General features: G+C 44.1%; 1 protein-coding gene across 1 annotated transcript in view; it reads right to left on the bottom strand.

The window, feature by feature from the left end:
- LOC144722930 (ceruloplasmin-like) overlaps nucleotides 1-16,003 on the bottom strand; it is a 53,225-nt gene extending 37,222 nt beyond the window's left edge. The window contains exons 1-9 of the mRNA XM_078601356.1: nucleotides 15,886-16,003; nucleotides 14,913-15,075; nucleotides 13,295-13,545; nucleotides 12,147-12,356; nucleotides 10,506-10,685; nucleotides 7,806-8,060; nucleotides 5,741-5,912; nucleotides 4,830-4,969; nucleotides 2,693-2,821 (exon numbers count right to left, since the gene is read on the bottom strand). Of these exons, the coding sequence (XP_078457482.1) occupies nucleotides 2,693-2,821; nucleotides 4,830-4,969; nucleotides 5,741-5,912; nucleotides 7,806-8,060; nucleotides 10,506-10,685; nucleotides 12,147-12,356; nucleotides 13,295-13,545; nucleotides 14,913-15,075; nucleotides 15,886-16,003 (1,618 nt within the window). The remainder of the gene's footprint in view (nucleotides 1-2,692; nucleotides 2,822-4,829; nucleotides 4,970-5,740; nucleotides 5,913-7,805; nucleotides 8,061-10,505; nucleotides 10,686-12,146; nucleotides 12,357-13,294; nucleotides 13,546-14,912; nucleotides 15,076-15,885) is intronic.
- Between the last annotated feature and the right edge of the window lie 6,315 nt (nucleotides 16,004-22,318).

The raw sequence follows: 22,318 nt of genomic DNA, 5'->3' as shown, positions 1-22,318 counted from the left end.
CAGTCACGAAAGTTCTAAAATTAAGATTGAACCACTTCTACGGGGAAGTTTTAAGCTTATCTTTTTTCTCTCTCTCTGGCGACTTGTTTTCTCTGCCTGTGTCCTCTCTTTAGATTGTTCACACTTAAATTCTAACTTAGCAATCTTTGAAATACGTAATCAACCAGGCTATGCGTTAATTGTGTGTTGACCGACCCTCTGTGTTGTATTACATTACATTTCGATATTTTACTAGGTTATTTAATTTTAGTGTGTCCTTCTCCTGATTTTCAGGCTTGCTTGCCGTGCCATCGCATTCGCAGCACCACGTCTGTTGACCACTCATTGATATGCTAATTTTTTATCTAACCCTCCTCCCTCTCTCTGCCTCCGCCCCCCCTCTGTCTATTTAAGGCCACCCCACAGAGACGATCACCCCTCTCTGTTACCTGTGTTGCTCTCGCTATGTATCTTGGTGATATCTGTCTGCTAATATGTCTGTCTATAGTTTTCTGGTTAGATTTTATGTCGCTATTTCATTATACCTGATGATGATTGCTTGTGTTGCAATCGAAACGTCGTATTCTATTATTTAGTTCAATTTATTATTTTATCTTTAGACGTGACTTAACCGAAAGAAACAAATAATAATGTACCGGAGGAATTTCCATCTGGTACAGATACAATGGGAGGCAGATCGATGCCGGGTGATGTCAAGGGATGGTTCCCTATTGCTCAACCATGTTATGCATGCCGATGATCTGCTAATTGCAGCTCACTCAGAGGAGGAGTTGGAGGCGCTACTGCTGAACGTGGAGCTTGCCACTAAGAGGTTGGGCCTTACCATCAGCCCCACCAAAACTAAGCACCTGCCTGGGTATTTTGTACCATCGGACACTCCACCCCCACAAATCCCAATTAGTGATAGGGCAATTGTGGAGAGAGTGGAGAGTTTCCCATACCTGGGCAGTGTGCTGATGACCGGCTCCGGTTTCACAGCAGAATCAGTCGAGCGCCATTATATTTTCATTAGTTGGGTAATGCTGTGTGGAAGCTACCTGGTCTGTCACTCCGCACGAAGCTTCAGGTCTTCTCGGCCATGGTCATTCCCTCCCTTCTCTACGCTTGCGAAACGTGGACCCCACTAATGGAACAACTTCACCGGTTAGAAACATTTAGGCTGGCCTGCCTACGATCCATCATGGGTTTAACCAGGCTGGATTGTGTGAGGAGCTCACAAATCCTTGAAAGACCTGGGCAAAGTCCCATCAGTGAACTCCTCCGGCAGGCAAGGCTGCCTTGGCTGGGCCATGCAGCCTACATGCCCAGCCACCGCATGCCTAAACAGCTTTTGTTCGGCCGGATCGAGGAGGCAAAATGGGCATGGCATGTGCTAGTGAAAAGATGGAGTGATGTGGTACAGGAGGGTGTGGAGCTGAGTGGACTTGCCGATGACTGGTACCAGCGGTGTCAAGATCGGCCTCTGTGGAGGAGGCTCGTGAAGGACGCTACTGGGCAGTTGGAGGCAGTTGCCCTCTAACAACAACGGAGGGCGGAGGAGTAACGCTCATAACAACGAGCGGAGCGCCGGGTGGCTAAAGCACAGCAAGTTGGCACAGAAGGGGGCACAGGTGGTGCATCAGCCAGTCGTCTCAGTCAATCGACCTGTGGCACCTGCTGGGTCTGCCCCGTGACCTCCTGCCAGCGGGCGTTCGACACTTCACGTGGCCTCAAGGTGCACATAGCCTGGCACAAGCGTCGTGGTGACATCACCGCCACTTAGTGGCGAATGGCGGTTGTTGTTGTGTCTCCGTGTCTATGTTTTGTCTCTCTCTCAAATTTAGCAATCTTTGGAAGAACGTAATCAACCGGGTGGGATGTTGACTGTTGTGTTGGCCGACTCTCTGTGTTGTATTGCATTATATTTCCAAGTTTGCTATGTTTGTTTTCTCATTCATTTGTACCTGATGATGGTTGCTTGTGTTGCAATCGAAACGTCGTATTCTATTATTATTATTTTAAAAAAATTCTACGTGACTTTACCGAAATAACCAAAGAGTAAACTGAAACCTTTTACAAGGAATCATGTCTGCATTAACCACAATGCGTGTGGTCAGAATGCAAACAAAAAACATACTCTGATAATATATGCATTGTCCTTGAAACTGATTGGTCCACACCAGAGACAGCTTTATTTGAGCCTCGTCTCAAACGGTGTTAGACCAGAAAAAAGGGGAAAAACCTATTATCAGCCATTTCGTTCTTAAAAGTAAATCCTGAATTAATAATCCACACTTTGGTCTTTGAGGCTCATGCACAATGAAGCCATCAGTCATTGCCACTGATGGTGATGTCTCCTCGCTGCTGGTCAGCCAGCGTGCACCATGAGGTCGTGGAGTGGTGAGTGGGATTTTATTGGTCACAGAGTCGACTCAAAAGGTTTAAACCACAACCTAAATAACTGTTGATATGGGAAATTCATGTTACGACAATGGAATTGGGAATATTTTCATTTGAAAAAAAATCCTTCTTATACTGAGTTAGCAAATGGATGAAACTACGTCAATACAAAGCATTTCATAATGATGTTTTGCAGACAGATATAGTTTCATTATAAAAGTAGGGGAATGCCAAACAAAAATCACGTTTAATTTATCCATAATCATTTTGAAACTACCTAATCTCATCTGTTACCTTAAAGGATCCATCTTACCATAACTCCCCTTGGCGACATGCTCGTTGCTCGTGAACACACCGTGTGGATGGATGTTGTAGCCCCGGCTGCCCAAGTTCTTGAACGTGACGACGATCTCATCCCCGACCTCTGCTCGCAGCACGGGCCCTGTGGAGGAGACATAAATCAAAATCGGAATATGTATTTATGCTGGGAGAGATCTGATGAGCGATGAAGCTAGTTTTCATCACTGCGGTGCCTTCCAACAAGGCATGGATCCAATCGGACTTTAGATGTGTGTATATATGCGCTGGCTGGGTTAGGATAATATCCAATAAGCAATTGACCTATACGTATACATATCAGCGATGGAGATTGGAAGAAAAAGAGGATTGTTGCACAATGATAACAAAACAGTCTCTAAGCAAAAAGAAAAGTGATCAAAAAAGGATTTTTATATTTGTTTTCATGTCAGTTGTATTCATTTTGGAAAGTTTCTATGACAACTAGCAGTGTACCATTTATTGTAAAACCGATGAAAAATTAGGTTTGTGATTTGGAATATCCTACCAGCCGTATGCACAAACGATATGTTTTAAAATGCTGAGCTGTAATGCGCAAGCTTGCAATGTCCAGCCACTTATCGTATCTTAACGTCTTAATCAAGGCGCTTTCCAAACAATTAACAACAGTATAATATGTAATGGTGTGGCGGTTATGGTAGAGATGAGGTGAATTAAATAGATGAGAGGAAGCAATGGGGGTGAATCTGTGTTGCGTGAATTCGTTGAAAGCGAAATTGATGATGAATGCAAATGATGATGAATGGATTGAATGAACGGGCGAATGAGTGATAGCCAAATAATGAGAATATGAAGAGGGAAGAGTGACGGTGGTGGTTATGAGGAGGAGATTAAGGGGTCGTGGGGTGAGCGAGGGTAAATAGGTGAGTTTTTAGTGAGGAGCGGAAACTCGTGAGTGAATGTGACTGCTCAATGTGGAAGGGGAAGTTTGTTCCAGTGAAGGAGGCAGGAAGAGAAAAAGAGCGAAAGCGTGGATTGAGCACTTGAAGCAAAATAAACTCGATTTAATCCGTTCAGCTGCACTTCCATCCCTCATACTCTTAGGAGCCTTCATCCCTTCTGATTGGCAGACAGTGGGTTCTCAATTGCCACAAACTTTAAAGGCGCCAACATAATCTAACATACCAAATAAACTTGACTTAAAGCTTTCGTGACTGCAGGAATTCATATTCTTTGGGTATTTCGGTAAATTCACGTAGATAGAAAAAATAATAACAATAAAATAATAAAAATAAACAAATGAAAATAAAGTTAATAAAAAATTATAAAAATATCAGATGACGATTGCTTGTGCTGCGATCGAAACGTCGTGATATTTTTATTCACTTTATTTTCATTTTTAAAATGTTGTTATTCTTTTTCTATCAACGTGACTTTACCGAAAGACCCAAAGAATATACGAAATCATGTCAAATGAGTCAATTGTAGAAATTTTCCATTCCCACGGCAGGTGCCAGTCTGTCCATAGGATAACTGCTGATGACTTCTCACAAAGTGGTATTTAGGGGCCATCCACTTAGTACATACGCAAAAATCTGTCAAAACTTGACCCCTCCCCCCTCCCTGTACGCACGCGTACTTTTTACACCCCCCCCCCACCTGCGTACGTTCGCTTGACGCCCCCCCCCTCCTAATCCTATAGAACAGCCGATATTTAATCCACGCAGAAACGATCAAGGATTAATAATATTAACGTGTTTAAGCAAACAGTCCACTGCGGACTATCTAACTCATTTGAAGACCAATGTAGACAAATTATTATTGAGGCTTCACCCCCCCCCCCCCCGTTTCCTATACGTACATTTTAAGTAGACCCCCCCATACGCAAGCGAACGCATTTGGGTTAACCCCCCCTCCCCCCTCCATGCGTACGTACTAAATGGATGGCCCCTTACTTCATAACATCCAAAGGGATGACGGGTAGAGTTGACCCCCAGTCAGGATTTGAAATCACAACTTTCCAATTGTGAGTCGATGCCTTATTCGCAGTACCATTACAAAAGCAGATGCGTCCATTGGTGACGTAAACGTTATTTTAAACGGTTAAACAAAAGAGTAGCTGAAGAGTACACACAGCTCACGGCATACCGTACCTAAAATCCCCATGTGGCTTTGTTTGGGCGTTCGCTGCTTCCTGGTGGTGAAGTTGGCGTCGGTGTACTCCGTGTAGAGGATTTTCCTGTACACACCTCCAATGCGGCTGGGCCCTTTCGTGAAGTACTTCTCGGAATCACTAGATCAGTCACGGGCAAAGTTCCCACACGACGAATGACAATGACGTGCATGCATACAAGAGCGGGGAGATGGTTGGGGTGGCTCAGAGGTCAGAGTGCTGAGTTGGCACGGCTGAGTTCAGTGACGAGTGACTGCATAAATAACGTAACACACACTTTCAATTTGGGTTTGAACTTATTTCTTAGCAAGCATAGGGTCGACTGTCGCATGACGAGCATTCCTCTCTGTAGCAGGGTGGATAAATGTTCCTCTCCGGTGTGGATATGAGGTGGCTCGAGATTCTAAAAGGCATTTCTCTTGTAGCTCCTTCCTCCATATGGGCCGTTCTGCTCTGCTCCGACACCGCAGCTTTGCCCTTCACCAACGCGCACTGTTTGATCCTCTCGTGCCCCCCACTGCATGGGGAGGCCCTTCATCCAGCAGTCGATTGACATAAAGGGGCAGTGCATCTACACGAGTACACGTACTCAGGTATGAATCTGAAAATAGTTATTCGACTCATAGCGAAAATATTCCCCATGGTCCAAATTTGGCAAATTTGATAAATGACCCGCAAATTATTCACTTGGGCTTTTTTTTACCAATCATCGCCCCCTAATGTATATCCTGTATTTTTGACTTCTTTGGCATCGTACGTAGCCAACCGTGCTAATCGAAAAAGAGTCATGAGACCGAGTCGGGCTTTGTTGGGTAAATAAGCGTAATAAAAAAACATTTTTAAAGCGTGGCGACTTTGACAGACACTCCACGTGGCTTGTGGTGAGTTCACCTTCCAGGCTGGGTCAGATCCTCGCCCGTCGCGTTGTTGACGCCTGATGGGCCATAGTCCCAGTCCACTTCCTCAGCGGCGATGAAGAAAGTCCTCTCCTCCCCCTCTGAGTGCCACACGCTTTGGTTTGTGCCCTCGCACTCCAGGACGTTGAACGCGGCCTGCATGCCACCTGTCACGCAGCGCGAGGCTCTCCAAGCGATGCTCTGCGTCACGCTTCATAATCCTGATCCTGCCACGATTCTTATTAAATGTCTGAATGCATTTTGAAACGCTTCAAATGCATCCCTCTCTCTGGTATATTTGGAGTTTGTGTGTCTCTCCCTCTCTCTCCACGGTTGCGTAGATTTTTCTACGGGTCCTCCGGTTTTCCCCCTCCACATTCAGAAACGTGCGTTTATAATATTTGACTGCTATATATTTCCACACAATAAGCCACTTCGTCGAGCTATCATTTGTGGCCAGGTTGCTTTGAAAAAGAACTACATAACTCAATGGGCCTTACCTGGTAATATAAAAAAAATTGTTTAGTGTATAGTTCTGTGTTTCTGAGGTGAAGAGAGACAAGCGGAGATGCAGATTTGTTTAATTTTATGTCGTACAAACTGTGCCAACATGGTCTATCGACCGGTAGACCTAATCCACTTTGGATGTTAAGTCTGAAAAATTATATAATCCTTAACTGTGGATGCTGATGGCCGATTGGGTTTAAATAACTAATGAAAGGTAAAACTCCTATAATCCGTCGTGTTTCGCAGATCATTGGAGACGCATGGCAAAACAACTCCTTAAATGCACAAAAAAAACACAATTTTTTTTTCATCGCGGATTACAGACTTCGAGATGCACAACCTTCCCCCACATCAGCGTGGACCGTTGGGGTTCTAACGCACCTTTCTAAAAATTATTATTAATGAAATTCAATGCAATCATAAAGTTCGCAAATTTACGAATTTTTATTGCGGCAATGCTTACTTCGGTAACCGGTAACGTTGGAACACTACAGCATGGAGTGATGTGCAACTCCCCCCATTTCCTCTTGCACAGCGCTGTGTCAGCTGGGCCGTTTCCCGCTGGAGTTCACCATTTGTTGAGCCTGCAGCTTCAATACGGGAAGCTGCCATCAAATGAATCCCTAACTGTGAGTATTACGATGACGGTTGCCACCGCCTCGCAGTGAGTGGTGCTGGCGGTGGGAAGTGGCGTAGTAACGACATTGTGAATCGGTCAGGAGGGGCCCCAACATTTGATTTGTCTCGCAGGGTCACACCGAGGCCATTATATAGCATGGCTCCTCTTGCCCTAATCACATTGAACACCGTTGGTGACACTCCGTCTTCGCGGAATACAGCCACGACAGCTCCGTAGTGCCTCTTCGCAAGATCACGTTGCTGCTCTTATTAAATTTACATAAAGCGTGGAAGGTAAATTACAGTTTAACACGTAGGAGGCTTTCGCGACCAATATTATCCACATTAGAGGTTTTTGTTGGGTTAGATCGTATAAATATAAATGTGTTGTTAAACCAGCTACCACACGACACAGCCAATTAGTAAGGTTTGTCACGTAAATAGAACATGCTAATTCGTTACTAGTACAGCACGCCGGTGTAATAAAATGTGAGTACGACGTTTCGCCAGTAATTACAACCAGCATCATCAGGCGACAGCCACACTTGTGGAGAAATCCTTCTCCTGTTTCGTTCTTAAATACAGGGATAAATGTTATGTCGTCACTTGTGAGACAATCAGGTACGATGGCCAGACGGGGGGTGGAGTTAATGAATGCATATAAATTACAATCGGTATCCAAAAAAAACCGTAACATGGTAAATGAAAGCATTTTCATAAAAATAAATGTAAACCGCGTTTTTTATAACTCTGTTGTTATTTTTACTTTGTTGTTGAAAACATATCTCATGGTGGCTGTCAAGGCGGCCCCAACTCGTAGCTTTGGCCACCAGGAGCAGGGGGGGGTACCCCCTGCCTGCCCACATGCTGGTTACGCTATTGACTCTGGGTCACCATCTGGCAGTGAGTGGTGAGGGTGAGTAAAGCTCTCTCACCTTCAAAGTGCTCATTGACATCGCAGGCGAGGAGCCAGCGGCCTGGGTTGGTGGGCACCATCAGGGCGGTGACAAAGGTGGCGGGGAAGAGGCCCACGGTGTCCACGCGGTGGTGCTTGCTCGTGAGCGCCTGCCCTCGGAAGTGAGCCGTGTGAATGTCCACCTCGGAGCCAAGCCCAAAGAGGTGCCACGACACGTTGACCTCGCTGCATATGTTCAGGCCCGGCAGGTTCCCGTACATGTAGCCGTTGATGTCTGAAACAACGCGCAGTGAGTTGTTAGGACGCCGAGGTGGCGACATGTTAACTACCTCCCCTGGTATACAGCAGGTCGTGGGTTCAATCCGGACCCTGACACTTGTATATTTGGAGTTTGCATGCCTCTCTCCCCGTGGTCGCGTCGATTTTTTTCCTTGTCCCTCCGATTTTTCCATCCACTTTTAGAATGGACGTGTTTAGAGTATTTGGCTGCGATACATTTCCACGTGATAAGCCCCTTCTTTGAGCTGTCATTTGTGGCCAGGTCGCTTCTGAAAAAGAGCTACATAGCTCAGTAGTGGGTTTTATTTGGTAAAATAAAAATAGTTATAATTTAATAGTTATAGATGCCACAAGTTTTATAGCCGCTTGATGTCGTCCATCATCGTGTATTTAGATCCGCTGATCAGTCCTGTCTGACCGGCTGTCTGTGCTGCTGTGCGTTTTCCTTTTCAAATTGTTTCACCGCTATACATTCGGTTTTCAATGTCTTAATTTTTCAGTATCATCCTTTTACCCCTCGTCCTGTGTGGCACCTGTAATATATCCATCACCACAGTACTTTTACCACATCCCATGCAAAGCGTTTTAACCTGCACCATGATATTTTTGAGTAAGCACAAGCAGTTGGAAATCGCCAACATTTCAATAGCGGAATATTTATGTATGTTTGATCATTGAACCTGTGACTTTTATCATTTACAATTCCGATTATCATGGTTGGCTATATATGGTGCGAATGAGTGCATACATACACGTGTCCTCGATTATAATTATCAAACGTATGCATTGTTTTATATTGTCAACAATCAAACATAAGATGTATCATTTAATTTAATATCCGCAACACACGTAATACTGAAATTCGTTGAAATTATTTAATATGTCGTTGCTAATGAAGGAAATTATATAATTTATTTTAAATGTTGTCGATAATTGACAACATAGTAAATCAGTTTATTAAATATGTTGTCAAAAATAAAACATAGCAACACATTTCGTACCATATTAGCCAACATCACCACGGTACTTTCATAGCCGTTTAGCTCCATGGGCCATGCCCCAGATAAGTAAAAGTGAACTCGTAAAGCACCGATGAACTCAGCAGACAACTTGAAGACTGCGCTTCTCATGGTAGCCATGAAACCCTTGCATGCTCTGCGACAGAAGTGCTGTCGTGAATGTTACATGACAGGCACAACACTATCTACGACATGGTTAACACACATTGATGTGTATTGCTGTTGTTGTCAATTTGAAATATGCATGATGCAGTCGGTCATTCCCAACCGTCATCAACATTTAACAAAATACGAGTTTAGTTATGATATGAAAATGAAGTTTAACCTAAAGTTGCTTCTCGTGGGTACGCGCAACAGGGCAATGGTTAGCTTCGTTGGCAGTCTTCAGTCTTCAGACAATGGAAGCCGTACTGCAAGACTATACATTTTTTCTAATAATAATGTAATCATATAATAATTATTAGTTTTGTATATAGCATCATGATTCATGAAAATTACATCTCACAATCGCCCAGGGAACCACAGGCACGAGCTAGAAGGCAACCAGGTGGTGAGCCCGGCTGCCTAAGCTCTGCAGTCATCTTTTATTAAGATGTTTTCCACCAATGAACACTCGATCTTACACAGATGGGATACTGGCAATCCAGTGTATGGCTCCTCCTTGACGCCCACAGGAAGGGAGTTTCGTGTGTTGCCCCAACCCTCACTGGCTCCACAGTGCTGGATTAGAGGCCACGTGCATATCTACCACCGCCAGATTTTATATCCTGTTCCTCCTCCTGCATTTATCCCTGAATGTTGTCCTGATCTTGCCAAAAAGACACCCTGTCTCAATAGTTTCCCTCGAGAAGAACAATAATTTATCTCCGGACTGAATGTATGGTTCTAATTTATATACAGTAAAGGCACATGCGTTTGCAGATGTGCAGCGGACGCGACACGCACGCATGGTGATGGAAACGACACATTCGTCACATTTATCCCTCGATTTCAGAATCAAAACAGGAGAAGGATTTCTCCACAACTCTGGCTGTCGCCTGATGAGGCTGGTTGTAATTACCGGCCAAACGTCACGGTATTAGAATCAAATTGTAAATGTTGTGGGTTTACTCTCCAACACACCGGCGTGCTGAAATAGTCACTAATTGGCACCTCTAGTTTACGTGACAAGCCTTACTGATTGGCTGTGTCGGGTGGTGGCAGGTTTAACGACACATTTATACTTACGCGATCTAACCCAAAAAACCCTCTATTATGGATAACATTATTGGTCACGGAAGCCTACTACTACGTGTTAAACTGACACGTTCAACGCCAGCGAAAAAATATAAAACCTCACGATGCCGTTAGCCGTGCGATACAACATTGTAAACGTGTACGCGGTGTCGAGGTGTGGATCCGGAGCGAGAAATGTCCATTACTCGACTTGAAGTTGCTCCTCTGAAAGTGCGGGTCGCTCCGGTCCAGACTGCGCGGGTCGGCAATGGTTTCTCGGATGTTGTCCTCGAGGTACCAGCTGTTGTTCTCGTCAACGATGGTGAACATCAAGATGAAGTCCTCACCCACGTCTTGACGTTCGGCGGTTCCCAAAAGTAGGATTCCTGAAAAAGTTCACAGCAGCCAAGAATTGTTGGCTATTTTTTTACCAAGGACGCAAAATAGAATTTCCTGCTCACATTTATTTTTACATTTTACTAACAAAGAGCGTGACTTTATTGGAAGTGGGACAATGGATGCTGCCTTTGCGGCCAGGTCGCTTTTGAAAAATAATTTTATACCTCAGTGGGCTTTGTCTGGTAGGATGGGGGTGGTTTAGTGTTGTATTTGTATGCGTTTGGGTGATTTGTTTACCTTTCTTGTACTTTGCACGCCTATCGTGTTTTTGTATCGTTTGTTGTAACGTTCTGACCCACCCCTACTGGCCATCTGTGAAAAGAGCTTCATAGCTCATCGGATTCCTCCTGCAGTATAAATACATATTCTGATTCTTTGCCTCCCCCTCTGCAGATTGAACGTTAGAGGACTGGCAGCACAATTGCCAACCCCTACCAACGTGAGCGGCAGGCTGCCAACTTTTATGAACCCCTTTTGACCGCATACACATTCGAAGAGCAAACATGTCTTCAAAATAAGCACAATTACGAAGCGGTACAATAGATTTGTTTCAAAAATTGTTACGCGGTACAAGGTGTTGAAAAATCCACAGCCTGCCGCTTAAATCGGCAAGATTGGTGACAACGTTAAGTTTATGTTGTTTAACCAGCTGAGAACTCAGGAGACCAGGATAGTCGAGCTTAGCTGCCCTATGCTCTGCACTCCTATCGGTTTTTGTTTTGCTTGTTGTTGTAACTTTCTGACCCTCCCCTACTGGAGATCTGTGAAAAAGAGCTTCAGAGCTCATCGGATTCTTCCGGTCGAGATAAATTATTCTGATTGTGTCTCATTTGCAAAAGTGACTCGGATCATCAAAATGGAAAAAGCAAAGCAAGTAAAAAAAATGCAGCAGCAACAACGTAAAGTGATCAGAACAAAAAAACAATAAAACCAAAAACCCTCTCACATTATGGAATCAAAGCGATTGTAAACACATAACTCGATATCGGTACACAGCATCTGGCATCAAACTGGCATCGAGGGTCCACGGTGGTGGGATGCTGACCTCCTCGCCTGGTATACAGGCTTTGTGGGTTCGATCTCGACCCTGACGCCTGCTGAATATTTGGAGTTTGCGTGTTCTCCCTGTGGTCACGTGGATTTTTCTCCGGGTCCTCCGATTTGTCCCTCCACATTTAGAATCAATGTGCATTTAGAGTATTTGGCTGCTATAAATTTCCACACGATAAGCCACTTCGTTGAGCTATCATTTGTGATAGCCAGGCCGCTTCTGAAAAAGAGCTACATAGCTCAGTAGGCCTTGCCTGGTAAAAAAAGAGTTTAGTTTATAGTTCTGTGTCTCTGAGGTAAAGAGACTAGCGGAGATGCAGATGTATTTTATGTCGCACAGACTGTTTTAGAGTTTAGATCAAGCGGCTAAGCGGGGGGGGGGGGGCGGCACTTGCTACCTTTGCGACAGGTGAGCAGGGCCCCGATGAGGCCCGAGTTGACATCCTTGGGCTCGTTGACGTGCGAGTGGTAGATCCACGTGAAGCAGTTGGGGTCGTCGCTGCCGGGCGAGGTGTCGTCCCTCACCATCCAGTGGTAGGTGTGCGTCTGGCCGGGCAGCACGAACTCGCCCTTCGAGCCGAACTCCTGCCCGTCTGGATAGTTGGCGCCTGTCAGAGAGGCACACACGGGCGAGCTGAATTGTGGCCACCGGCCATGATTGTGGTCGGTTTTATGTCCGCGAAAACGTGGCAGGGGTAGTTTAACACGTCGGAGGCTTTCGCCACCAATAGTATCCATAATGGAGGGGTTTTTTTTCTGGGTTAGATCCCGTAAATATAAATGTAAGCATTGCAATTACCGGCAAAACGTAATACTCGAATTGTAAATGTTTTGAGTATGCTCTCCAACACACCGGTTCTGAACTCGTCATTAATTGGCATGTTTTGTTTACCTGACAAGCCTTACTAGTTGGCTGTGTCGGGTGGTGGGTTTAACAACACATTTATATTTACGCCATCTAACCCAAAAAACCTATGTTATGGATTGCAGTGGTAGTTTCAGTTCCCATGCGGTCAAATTATTTGAAAATTCACATTACAAATTTTTTTTTACAATTACATGAGCAAAATTAAATACGCTCATAATAACTGGAGGATATTAATCTGATTGCAGTTAGTTTCTTGAGGTAATTTAGATGGGTCATTTAAATGTAAAATTAAAAACTCTGCAAATGCGGTGACCCAGACCAGACCGTGGAACATACAACGACGCAATGCCCAATTCTTAAACATGAAGGAGACATCCTGACGCAATTCTCTGGTTCAGCCACCTCAATGGAAAATTCTAGTTCTTGCTCTACATCTGGGGTCGGCAACCAAAATAACAATAAATGTCGTTTTTTTCCATTCGGTAAAAAAACCCTCCATATTTCAAGAGTTGCAATGCACGTGGTGAATACGAGACGGTGATGGTCCTTGATAAATAACCTCACAAAGCAGTCCTTCAAGAACCGCACGGAACCGCAATTTGCCGACCCCTGCTCGAAACCAACATCAGTCAGATGGGGAGAAGAAGAAGAGGAGGAAGACCTTCACCACCAACCGACCTTCTGACGCTTTGCTGTAGAAGACGCCGTGGGGGTGCATGCTGTACGGGCGCGACGCGAGGTTCTTGAAGTAGACTGCGATGACGTCGTGCACCTCCGCCTTGATGGTGGGGCCCAGGTATCCGAGCCACGGATCCTTGGGAATCTCCTGCGTGAAGCTGCCGTCCGTGTACTGGATGTACACCGCCTTCTTGTAAATCCGGCCAATGCGCTCCGGCCCCCTTTGCAGAGTCAATCTGGCTTGTCTGTAAAAGTAATCAGCAGTGGAAGGCGATTTGTAAACGTATCAAAACCTATGCCTCGTGTAGACAAGGGGCTCTTAGGTGCCCGTATAGATTTGGGTAACGTGTATTAATGGTTTTACAATTTTCGCTTTGGCTGCAATCTGATTGTGAGAAATGTATCATTAAGAAAAGTACCCAGCTTGAGCTAAACTAGACCAGGGGATCATCAACCTTTCAAAGAAGAGGAAGAGACATTTTTTCTGTTTTTTTCTTTGACCAAAATAGTTCCAGAGCCGCATCACGCGCAGAGTTACACAAATACAGACACAGCCGGTATACAGCTGATGACAAATTCTGACTTAAATAAACAAATAGGTGATTGAATAAACGGCGTCTATTTAGTTTTTTTTTCCCTAGTTATATTTTAGCAATACAGTTTGATTGTTGTACATTTTATTGTCACTAAGATATTCCAAAATAACCCATTCCCTGCCATATTTAATCATATATCTTTATGTAAAATTACGTTTAAAATTAACGTGTCTTTTTTTTAAGAGCTGCCCGCAAGGGGGCAGCCAAAGAGCCATCGCATGCGTCTCCGGAGCCACGGGTTGCCGACCTCTGCACTAACCCATATTCATGATGCATGCATTTTCTTTTCATTGCAACAAAGAGTATCTTTTGCATGAGTTATCCACAAAGCTGGTTACGCCATTCATCGTAGGTTCATTGAGGGTAATGCACAAACACAACGCGTCTCGTGCGTTCTCTACGAGTATTACGAGACCACACTTTCCTAACCTGGTCAGTGCCAGTTGGTAAAGGTAGGGGGCACAGATGTAGGAGCGAAAAAGTGGATTTTGCTGCACATATATAGTGGGGTTTGCGGCACATATATTCCAGGGAATTAGAACGTTATTTTCAAGTAGCTAAAATAAATACAGGCCACAAAGTTACTGTACAGCACAATGACAAAGGGTCCAAAGTGGTGACAATGAAATCGCTGGGTTGGTGGGTTTTCTCTGGGTGCTCCAGTTTCCTCCCACTTGTATATAAACACGCATCATTAATTGGCTGTACAAATCTAAAGGTAAAACACCAAATGGACTCCGTGTGGCTTTCTTGGGTGAGTGAGCGTTATGAAAATATATACATCTAAGTGTCATTACAATGAAGTTACTACTTATGACACATAACACATAGCACACTACTGGAAAAAAAATCCACGGAGCCTGGGCGATTTTTGGTGGCATCGGCTCAACGCTTGGCTACCACCATCCAGCTCGTCTGCAGATTCTCAGCGATCGTGAGATGTAATTTCAGCGAACTACGACACTGTATAAAACTAAACGTTATTGTTATTATTACAACAACAAAATCACGTGGAAACATACTCATCGTCGGAAATGCTGATGTTCTTGATAAGATTCCTCCCCGATGGTGCGTAGTCCCAGTATATTTCCTTGGCTGCGATGTAGTACTCTCGCATCATCGCGCAGGTGAAGGCCACGTTCAGGTAGAACACGCACCACCACATCCCTGTCAAATGCATCGTCTCTAGGCAAACGGAACAAAGCAACATCACGGTTTAATCTTCCTGAAGAAGCAAAACATTTTTGGAAATTCACAGTATATTGGGTGAAATTCTGTTGTACTCACTAACTGAATCATAGATCATGTAACCATTCAAAATTGAGACAATATCCACGATACACACTTGCAAATGTAGGATAAAACATACAAGTACTCAACAGTACTCATGAACTTAGAAGATCTACCACAGTTTGAGTTTTGCAAAAATTGCAAAATCATCTCGAGGCAATCCCGCGTTAAAAATATCGCGCTGTGTGTGCACAGTGGACCTGGGTGGAAACGCTAGGGACACGTTGTCATCTCGTCAAAACAGTTGGAACGCAATCGTTGTCCGAGATTGTTGGTCCTGGTGACATTGGCACATTTTTTCCAAAAATCTGACCTGATGGATACGTCTTGTCAAAAGGACCCGGATTGTTCATTAAAAAAAAATATAATGGGGCTGCTTTCGTGCGAATATAACCGTTTCCCCCCATATAGTTTATTTATAAACATTTTTTTAAATAAAACAATAACGCAAATACAGTTCTTGCAATTTGTCAAAAAAATACGTAAAATGCTAGTTGCATTTATCTTGTAACTATGCCTAAACAGCTCAGTGTTTTTATTATAAACAGGTCTTCACCAATAATTTTAGTCGACAATGTCTGGTAAACGTTTGAAAAGACAACATTCCATAATAACCGAGAGAAAACTATTTTCGTGTAAAATCAACCTGCAACACAGCGATCGCTTTCGAAGCTCGCCACGCAGAATAGCCCACGTGACGCTTACCTCTGCTCTCGCTCGGATGAGTGACACTGATCAGTGAGCCCCACACCTCCTGCGTGGTGAGCGATGTGCGCACGCCTTCGGTGAGCAGGAAAGGGGTCGGCCTTTTATGACACGTCATAACACCTACCTGCTATTGTTATGAGCGTTATGTGGATATTTAAACTAAACTAGACAAAATATATATTTCACCAGGTAAGGCACATTGGGTTGTATGGCTCTTTTTCAGAAGCGACCTGTCTAGCACAAATGTCCACGCGATAAAGTGGTTTATCGCGTGGACATTGCTAGCAGCTACTCTAAACGCATGGTTCTAAATGTGGAGGGAAAAAAAAACCGACGTGGCCACGGAGAGAGAGACACACGCAAACTCCAAATATACAGCAGGCGTCAGGGTCGGGATCGAACCCACGACCTCCTGTATACCAGGCGAAGTAGTTAACATCTCTCCACCGTGTATATTACTGCAGCCCGCATTGAGGTCAGTCATCGTTGATCTACTGCTGGATAAAGGTCGCCCCGAGCAGTCGCCAACCAGGTTATTAGCAGATTTAAAAAAATGTGCCAATTGTCTCAGCATTGGATACTGCACATGTTCTTTGTACCTCTTGTGTTGCTACGAATGACTCGGTTTGGAAGCGTTGTCAAAACCAGATTTCAAACATTTTAACGTTGATTGCGTACGCACAACACCTGGGACACAATCAGCGATGGATTAAGAAACGAGTGACGGAAAACATCCAGCCTCATCAGTTGCGGATTATAGAGCTCCTGATGAAGACGCGGGGCCTAATTGGTGGATCAAGCTTTTGGGCGTTGTGTGAACGAGGGTGGAATTGGAAATGCAGCTTACCCGTCACCGTGGGAGTCTTGTCAGACAAACAGCTCATATTGTTTTGCCCCCTCCTCCCACGTTCTCTTATTCGTTTGTTCAAGAAACTCACCGTTGTGTTTACACGGGCCTGTCAGACACGTCGTGCTCCCATCCAGTTAGGTCCCACGACAGTCATTTTGGTTAATGGCATCAAATCCATCTACAGGCCCGTATTCATGTATTTAGCAAAAACTGGTAGTGGATATGAAAATATTGTGGCAATTTTCCACCGATTAAAAATCTACTTCATTTAGGCTGCAGTTTACGCGCCTTTGCAGACAAGCAAAATAGGTGAAACAGACGTCACCATGGAAGGAGGTGAATCGGAGAGTGGTGGGAGTGGAGCCCATGAATTTCACCTGGGCCTGCTGGTAACCTTAGCCCCAAACAGGGAGGTAGCGCAATGTAACAGACGTTGTAGATAAATTAGTGCATTATATATAGCGTAGTTCATGCAAAACTACATCTGACAACGCTGTATAAGACAACAGCGAAATAAAAAGCAAAAACACGCAGTGCACCCAAACCAAGGACAGCTCAATGCAAGGCCGTAGTAAACAAAAATATGTTTTTAAATGGGACTTAAATCGAGGAAGGGACGTAAGTTCACTTTGCCGTGAACCAGAAACTCAAAGCTGGTGGATATGCCGTACTGTAGTCTGCCATGGGGAAATTTGTTCCACCTGGTACGTAAAATTATGGTTCAAAACACCTTTTTGATGCAATTACTTCTCATTGTAGCAGGCCAAATCTATTCCCGCCAGCGTGAATGTATTTTCTGCCAGGCAAAAGATGCTGCTGCTGCTGCTTTGGGTAACACTTTTGGTGGAAAGGCAACGTCGCAAGCCATATTTTGCCCTTACCTTGCTTTGTGAATCGAATAAGAATCATTAATCGGGTAAATGGATTGTCCCCTTCACAAGCTCTCGCCAAAGCTGTCATGTAATCCTGCCCACTTTTGCAGTTTGATTGAAAGTGACCAAGGAAGAAGCTGATTTCCACACGGGAGGGCCACAATTTGCATGGAAACCTTCAAAATTGATGGCCCACTTAGGCTTCTGAGATTTTTGCAATATTTAAACCACACATTATTCAGAAAGTCTATCTTTTTTTTCTCCAAAAGCAATATTTTACTAAACGTGCAAATGCACAGCAGCACTCTGCAAGGGCACAACTGGAGAAAAACACAAGCAAATACAAAAACAGGACATATCTGCGACTCTTCCAACAAAAATCGATATGTCGAGAAATACTAAATAATAATGAAAAAACTATTTTGAGAACGAAACTGAGTTAAAACAATAATCAGGAAATACTGAAGAGACTGATAAGAAGACAGTATAGTTGTTTTAAGCATATAGGATGTAGTGGAGGAGACACAAGGGAAGATAAAGATGACAATGAAACAATGGAAGGAACTGGTTTAAAGTCAAAACTTTAACGGCAGTAAATGATGCGTCAATATACAACTCCATTAAGGTGCATATTCATGATCACGAACCATTATAATGATTAAATGAGGAAAATGTAAAGAGATTGCTTTATCCGATGCAGTGTGACTCCACTGACGATGTGCACGATATACGCATGAGTCGTAGGGGTGCAGCCACTATGGAAGTGTGTATGTGTAACTTCTTTCACACCGTACGTAGCCAACCGTGCTAATCGGAGGTGGATGTCATTTGTGTCCAGACACTCCCCAACATTCTTAGACAAGCCTCGGAGACACACAAACATATGTACACACAAGATGTTATACAATTCGTGGTATTTTGGAGTACAGCCTGTTCTCCTTTAACGTGTCGTCGTTGCGTTCCTGAAAAAACCGCGTTGTGAAAAAATCCCGTTATAATAAATAACATACAATATATGGGGAAAGCACGGTCCACAATAACACGTGAGATGTGTACGCCGGCTGAACAAAGACCGTGGCACGTGGGTAGCATATAGATTCTAGAAGCATCCAGCAGCATCCCACCTTGTGCGATGCTACGCCGAGGCAGCCATGCAACCGCCTATTCCTACTCGGCGGACATCGTTCTGTTCACTCAATCGCGTTATATCCAATACGCAACCGCGTTATAAAAAAAAATAATGTTCCCGAATACATTCATCGCGCTATATCCAATTCGCGTTATAAAAAAACGCGGCACTAGAGGAGAACAGACTTTATTCATGAATTCAGTCATTCATTCGCAACATGCATTGAGAAATCCGTGCATGAGTGTAGTTCAACCGCAGCTTGTGCAATGCCTGCATGCATGCGTGGTGCTGCAGCCCACTGGCCGTGCAGACGAAGTGGCGTGCAGCCGCACTTCACCCCGCGTGACAGGAATAACAACGCAGCGCTCCAGCGTCCTCCGATTTATCCGCAAATCTTCCGCGGATGAGAGGGGTTTGTTGGAAACTATACATCTATTATGTGCTGGGAAAAGCTTTACGAATGCTATTCGGGAATGTGTCACAGGGCAAATGCTATTCGGGAATTTGTGAGCAGAAAATGATCAGTTTCGCTTTATTCTCATGGATACGTGGAGTATAATGGTGCACTCATGAGGAACTGTAGCATCCGCAATATTGAAGTAATCGAATCGGGACGGATAAGGGGAGTTATATGCAGGGGCACAACGACCGATTTCACCGGGGGGCGATGCAAGATGCGACTGTGGGCCTCCCTCCTTTCTCCCGACTGACGTTTACTGAAATAGCATCCCTGTCAATCCCTTATCGGTGACATTACTGGTCATCCCGTGGTGCCCTCATGAATCTCAACGTTCATCCTATACACTGCACTATACACTGCACTATACACTACACTATACACTACACATACACTACACAATACACTACACATACCTGTCAATCCCTTATCAGTGCCATACCTTATTACAGACCAATTCAGACTTTATTGGTCAGCCCGTTCCCTTATAAATGTCAACTTTCATCCTACAAAGTCCCATCACAAGGCAGAAACACAAACAAATAGACAATTATTTGTTTGCCCGTATTGAAACGGCTGTACGCCGTGTGGACCTGGAAACTCAATTCGCCTGTACAAGAACACGGGTTAACCGTATGGGTTGACATGTATGAAATAATTACGAATGTTTTGAACCCGTATACAATAACATGTAGGTGATAACTATGCTATATATATTATTTTAGTTGCACTCTGTATTGGGTTTAGAGGAAGACAGTCTAGCAGTGACAGTATTAATGAAAATATTTAAAGGTACGAGACTCAATTAAGTTATCGTGCGTCTTGCTTTCATGGCGTCCTCTGGTCTAACACCGTTTGAGACGAGGCTCAAAAGAAAGCTGTCTCTGGTGGGGACCAATCAGTTTCAAAGACAATGCATATATTATCAGAGTATGTTTTTTGTTTGCATTCTGACCACAAGTATTGTGGTTAATGCAGAAATGATTCCTTGTAAAAGGTTTCAGTTTGGTGTTTTAACATCTTAACACAACTGTTTTGTTGCCAGAAAAAATGAGAAAACCTAATCTCAGATCAGTGGTTCTTAACCTGCACTGCAGCCTTGCGTCCCTTTGGTTCTCAATCATGAAAGAATGTATAATGTTAATTAATAGACAGATTTTATTAAACAAAGTCGTTGTAGTTACATTCCCGTGCTTAATTTGTGATTTTCCTTCAAAAAAAATGTGCCCATGTCTCGCACACCCCAGGTGGTGCGTGTTATTTCAGGTGAAGAACCACTGCTCGAGAATGTTCTCGAAGGGGGTGGATCGCGCAACTTCATGCTGCTATGATAGCCAGACGCGTTAATCGGGCTCAGTCAATGGTAGACCGCAGGTAATTTTTTATAAATTACAAAAAAGGATATTTTTTCTTCACATGTTTCGCTTGTTTACCTGTTCACTCGGGGCCCCCTTGTGGCCGACTGGGCGTCGCATAACGCTGCCACATATACCCCATAGTTGCGCGCCTCTGCTTCTATGGCATGCTGCTTGTATACGTGATGTGTTCTTTGGTATGCTGCTTGTATACGGTATGGGGTTGTAAGTTTGTGATAACATCTTCTATCAGACTTTCCAAGACATGTCTGTCATGAGTGGACATGAAAAAGGTTGGGATTTTGTAATTGGATAATCTTGAGCAAGTAGTTTCACAGCATTTAAGTTACTCGTATGTTAAACGGGGTTTGTCGGTTCTTCATGTAGCGTGGCAGCAGTCATGATTGATATAATTGGCAAATAACGTGTCGCGTGCGGTTGAACCCAAATCAAGAGCCGAATGGCTCACAGGGTAAATTCTAATAAATGAAACTGAAACGGTGCCTGCGATGTCACCAATAACCAGCAGGAACCGTTCGCTATGAGGTCACCACCCGCAGTGTCCCAAGTGTGGCTGCCCACCTCTGTGTGAGCATGAGTTTGCAACAATTACCAATGGGTGGTGCCGTCGTTTGTTCTGCATGTGCTTGTTTTAACCGTGTGTCAAACACATAAAACATAAACAGGGCTGACTGCAGCACAAGCGGCTGTGGTCTAAATGGGAATGTTCAAAGGTCACATTTGGCGAGCATTGATGACACTTTGCACACCTGGTAGCCGATTTTAAAACGCCGTGTTTGTGCACTTTCCAGACAAAAGAGAATAGTCCGAAACAGGTTTTGTTGTTGTTGTCCTCACATTACCCTGCATGCCTTGCGTTAATGGACACTGAGTGTCTTTCCGTTTGTTGTAAAGGGGTGATCACAGATGTTGGGCTACAGGAGCTGCCATGTCACTCACCGTAAACAAAAAAGACGTGTGTTTAGTGTTTCAGGTTTAATGCAAATCAATGTATTTAAAGCAATAATTGTATCCGTGTGTAGCTGCGCTGTAGTGTTTGCGTGCTGCTTGAAGGTATATAATATCTACATGAATGGATCTTAAGTTTTCGTGACTGCAATGTTCCATACTTTTTGGTACTTTCGGTAAAGTCACGTAGGTATAAAATAAAATAAAAACTTTTTTATAAAAAAATTAAAAAATTAAACATTTATTTATTTTCTGGTTAACAAAAAATATTTGACAAAAAAAGATTTTATTTTATTTTCTAACTACGTGACTATACCGAAAGAACCAAGGAATATCTACATGAATGAAAATATATTTCGCTGTCCAGGATGTGTCGCGTTGCTGTCACGCTTTTGCGTGTGAGCGCACGACGTGTCGGCAAATAAGAGCTGACTTTTTATTTAAACATCCCCAATGTGCACAGTGCAGCTCGTACAATCATTTGGTAGGTGTTATATACGCACAACGATGCAATTATGAACTGGCCATGTGACCTCAGAAGCGAGCTCCAGCAAGAAGCAGGCTCGGGGTCATCCCATGCCTCCTGGGTTGAGGGGAACATAGCAACGCTGTTAGCAAATCACCTGGTGGAGCCAGTGGCGTGGTAACGACACGATCAGCTCACGGCAATCGGTCAGGTGGGGCCCCAATGTTTGATTTGTCACGCACGGTCGCACCTGGAGGCGATCATTTATCGCGGCTCCCCTTGCCTCATCACATCGTCGTTACGCTCATGGTCTCGAACATTGGACGCTGTAG

The sequence above is a fragment of the Lampetra planeri genome, chromosome 16 (genome assembly GCF_965212315.1).
Source record: "Lampetra planeri chromosome 16, kcLamPlan1.2.h2, whole genome shotgun sequence".
Lineage (NCBI taxonomy): Eukaryota > Metazoa > Chordata > Hyperoartia > Petromyzontiformes > Petromyzontidae > Lampetra > Lampetra planeri.
Note: the sequence above shows the minus strand (reverse complement) of the source record. Positions and strands in the feature narration are given on the sequence as shown.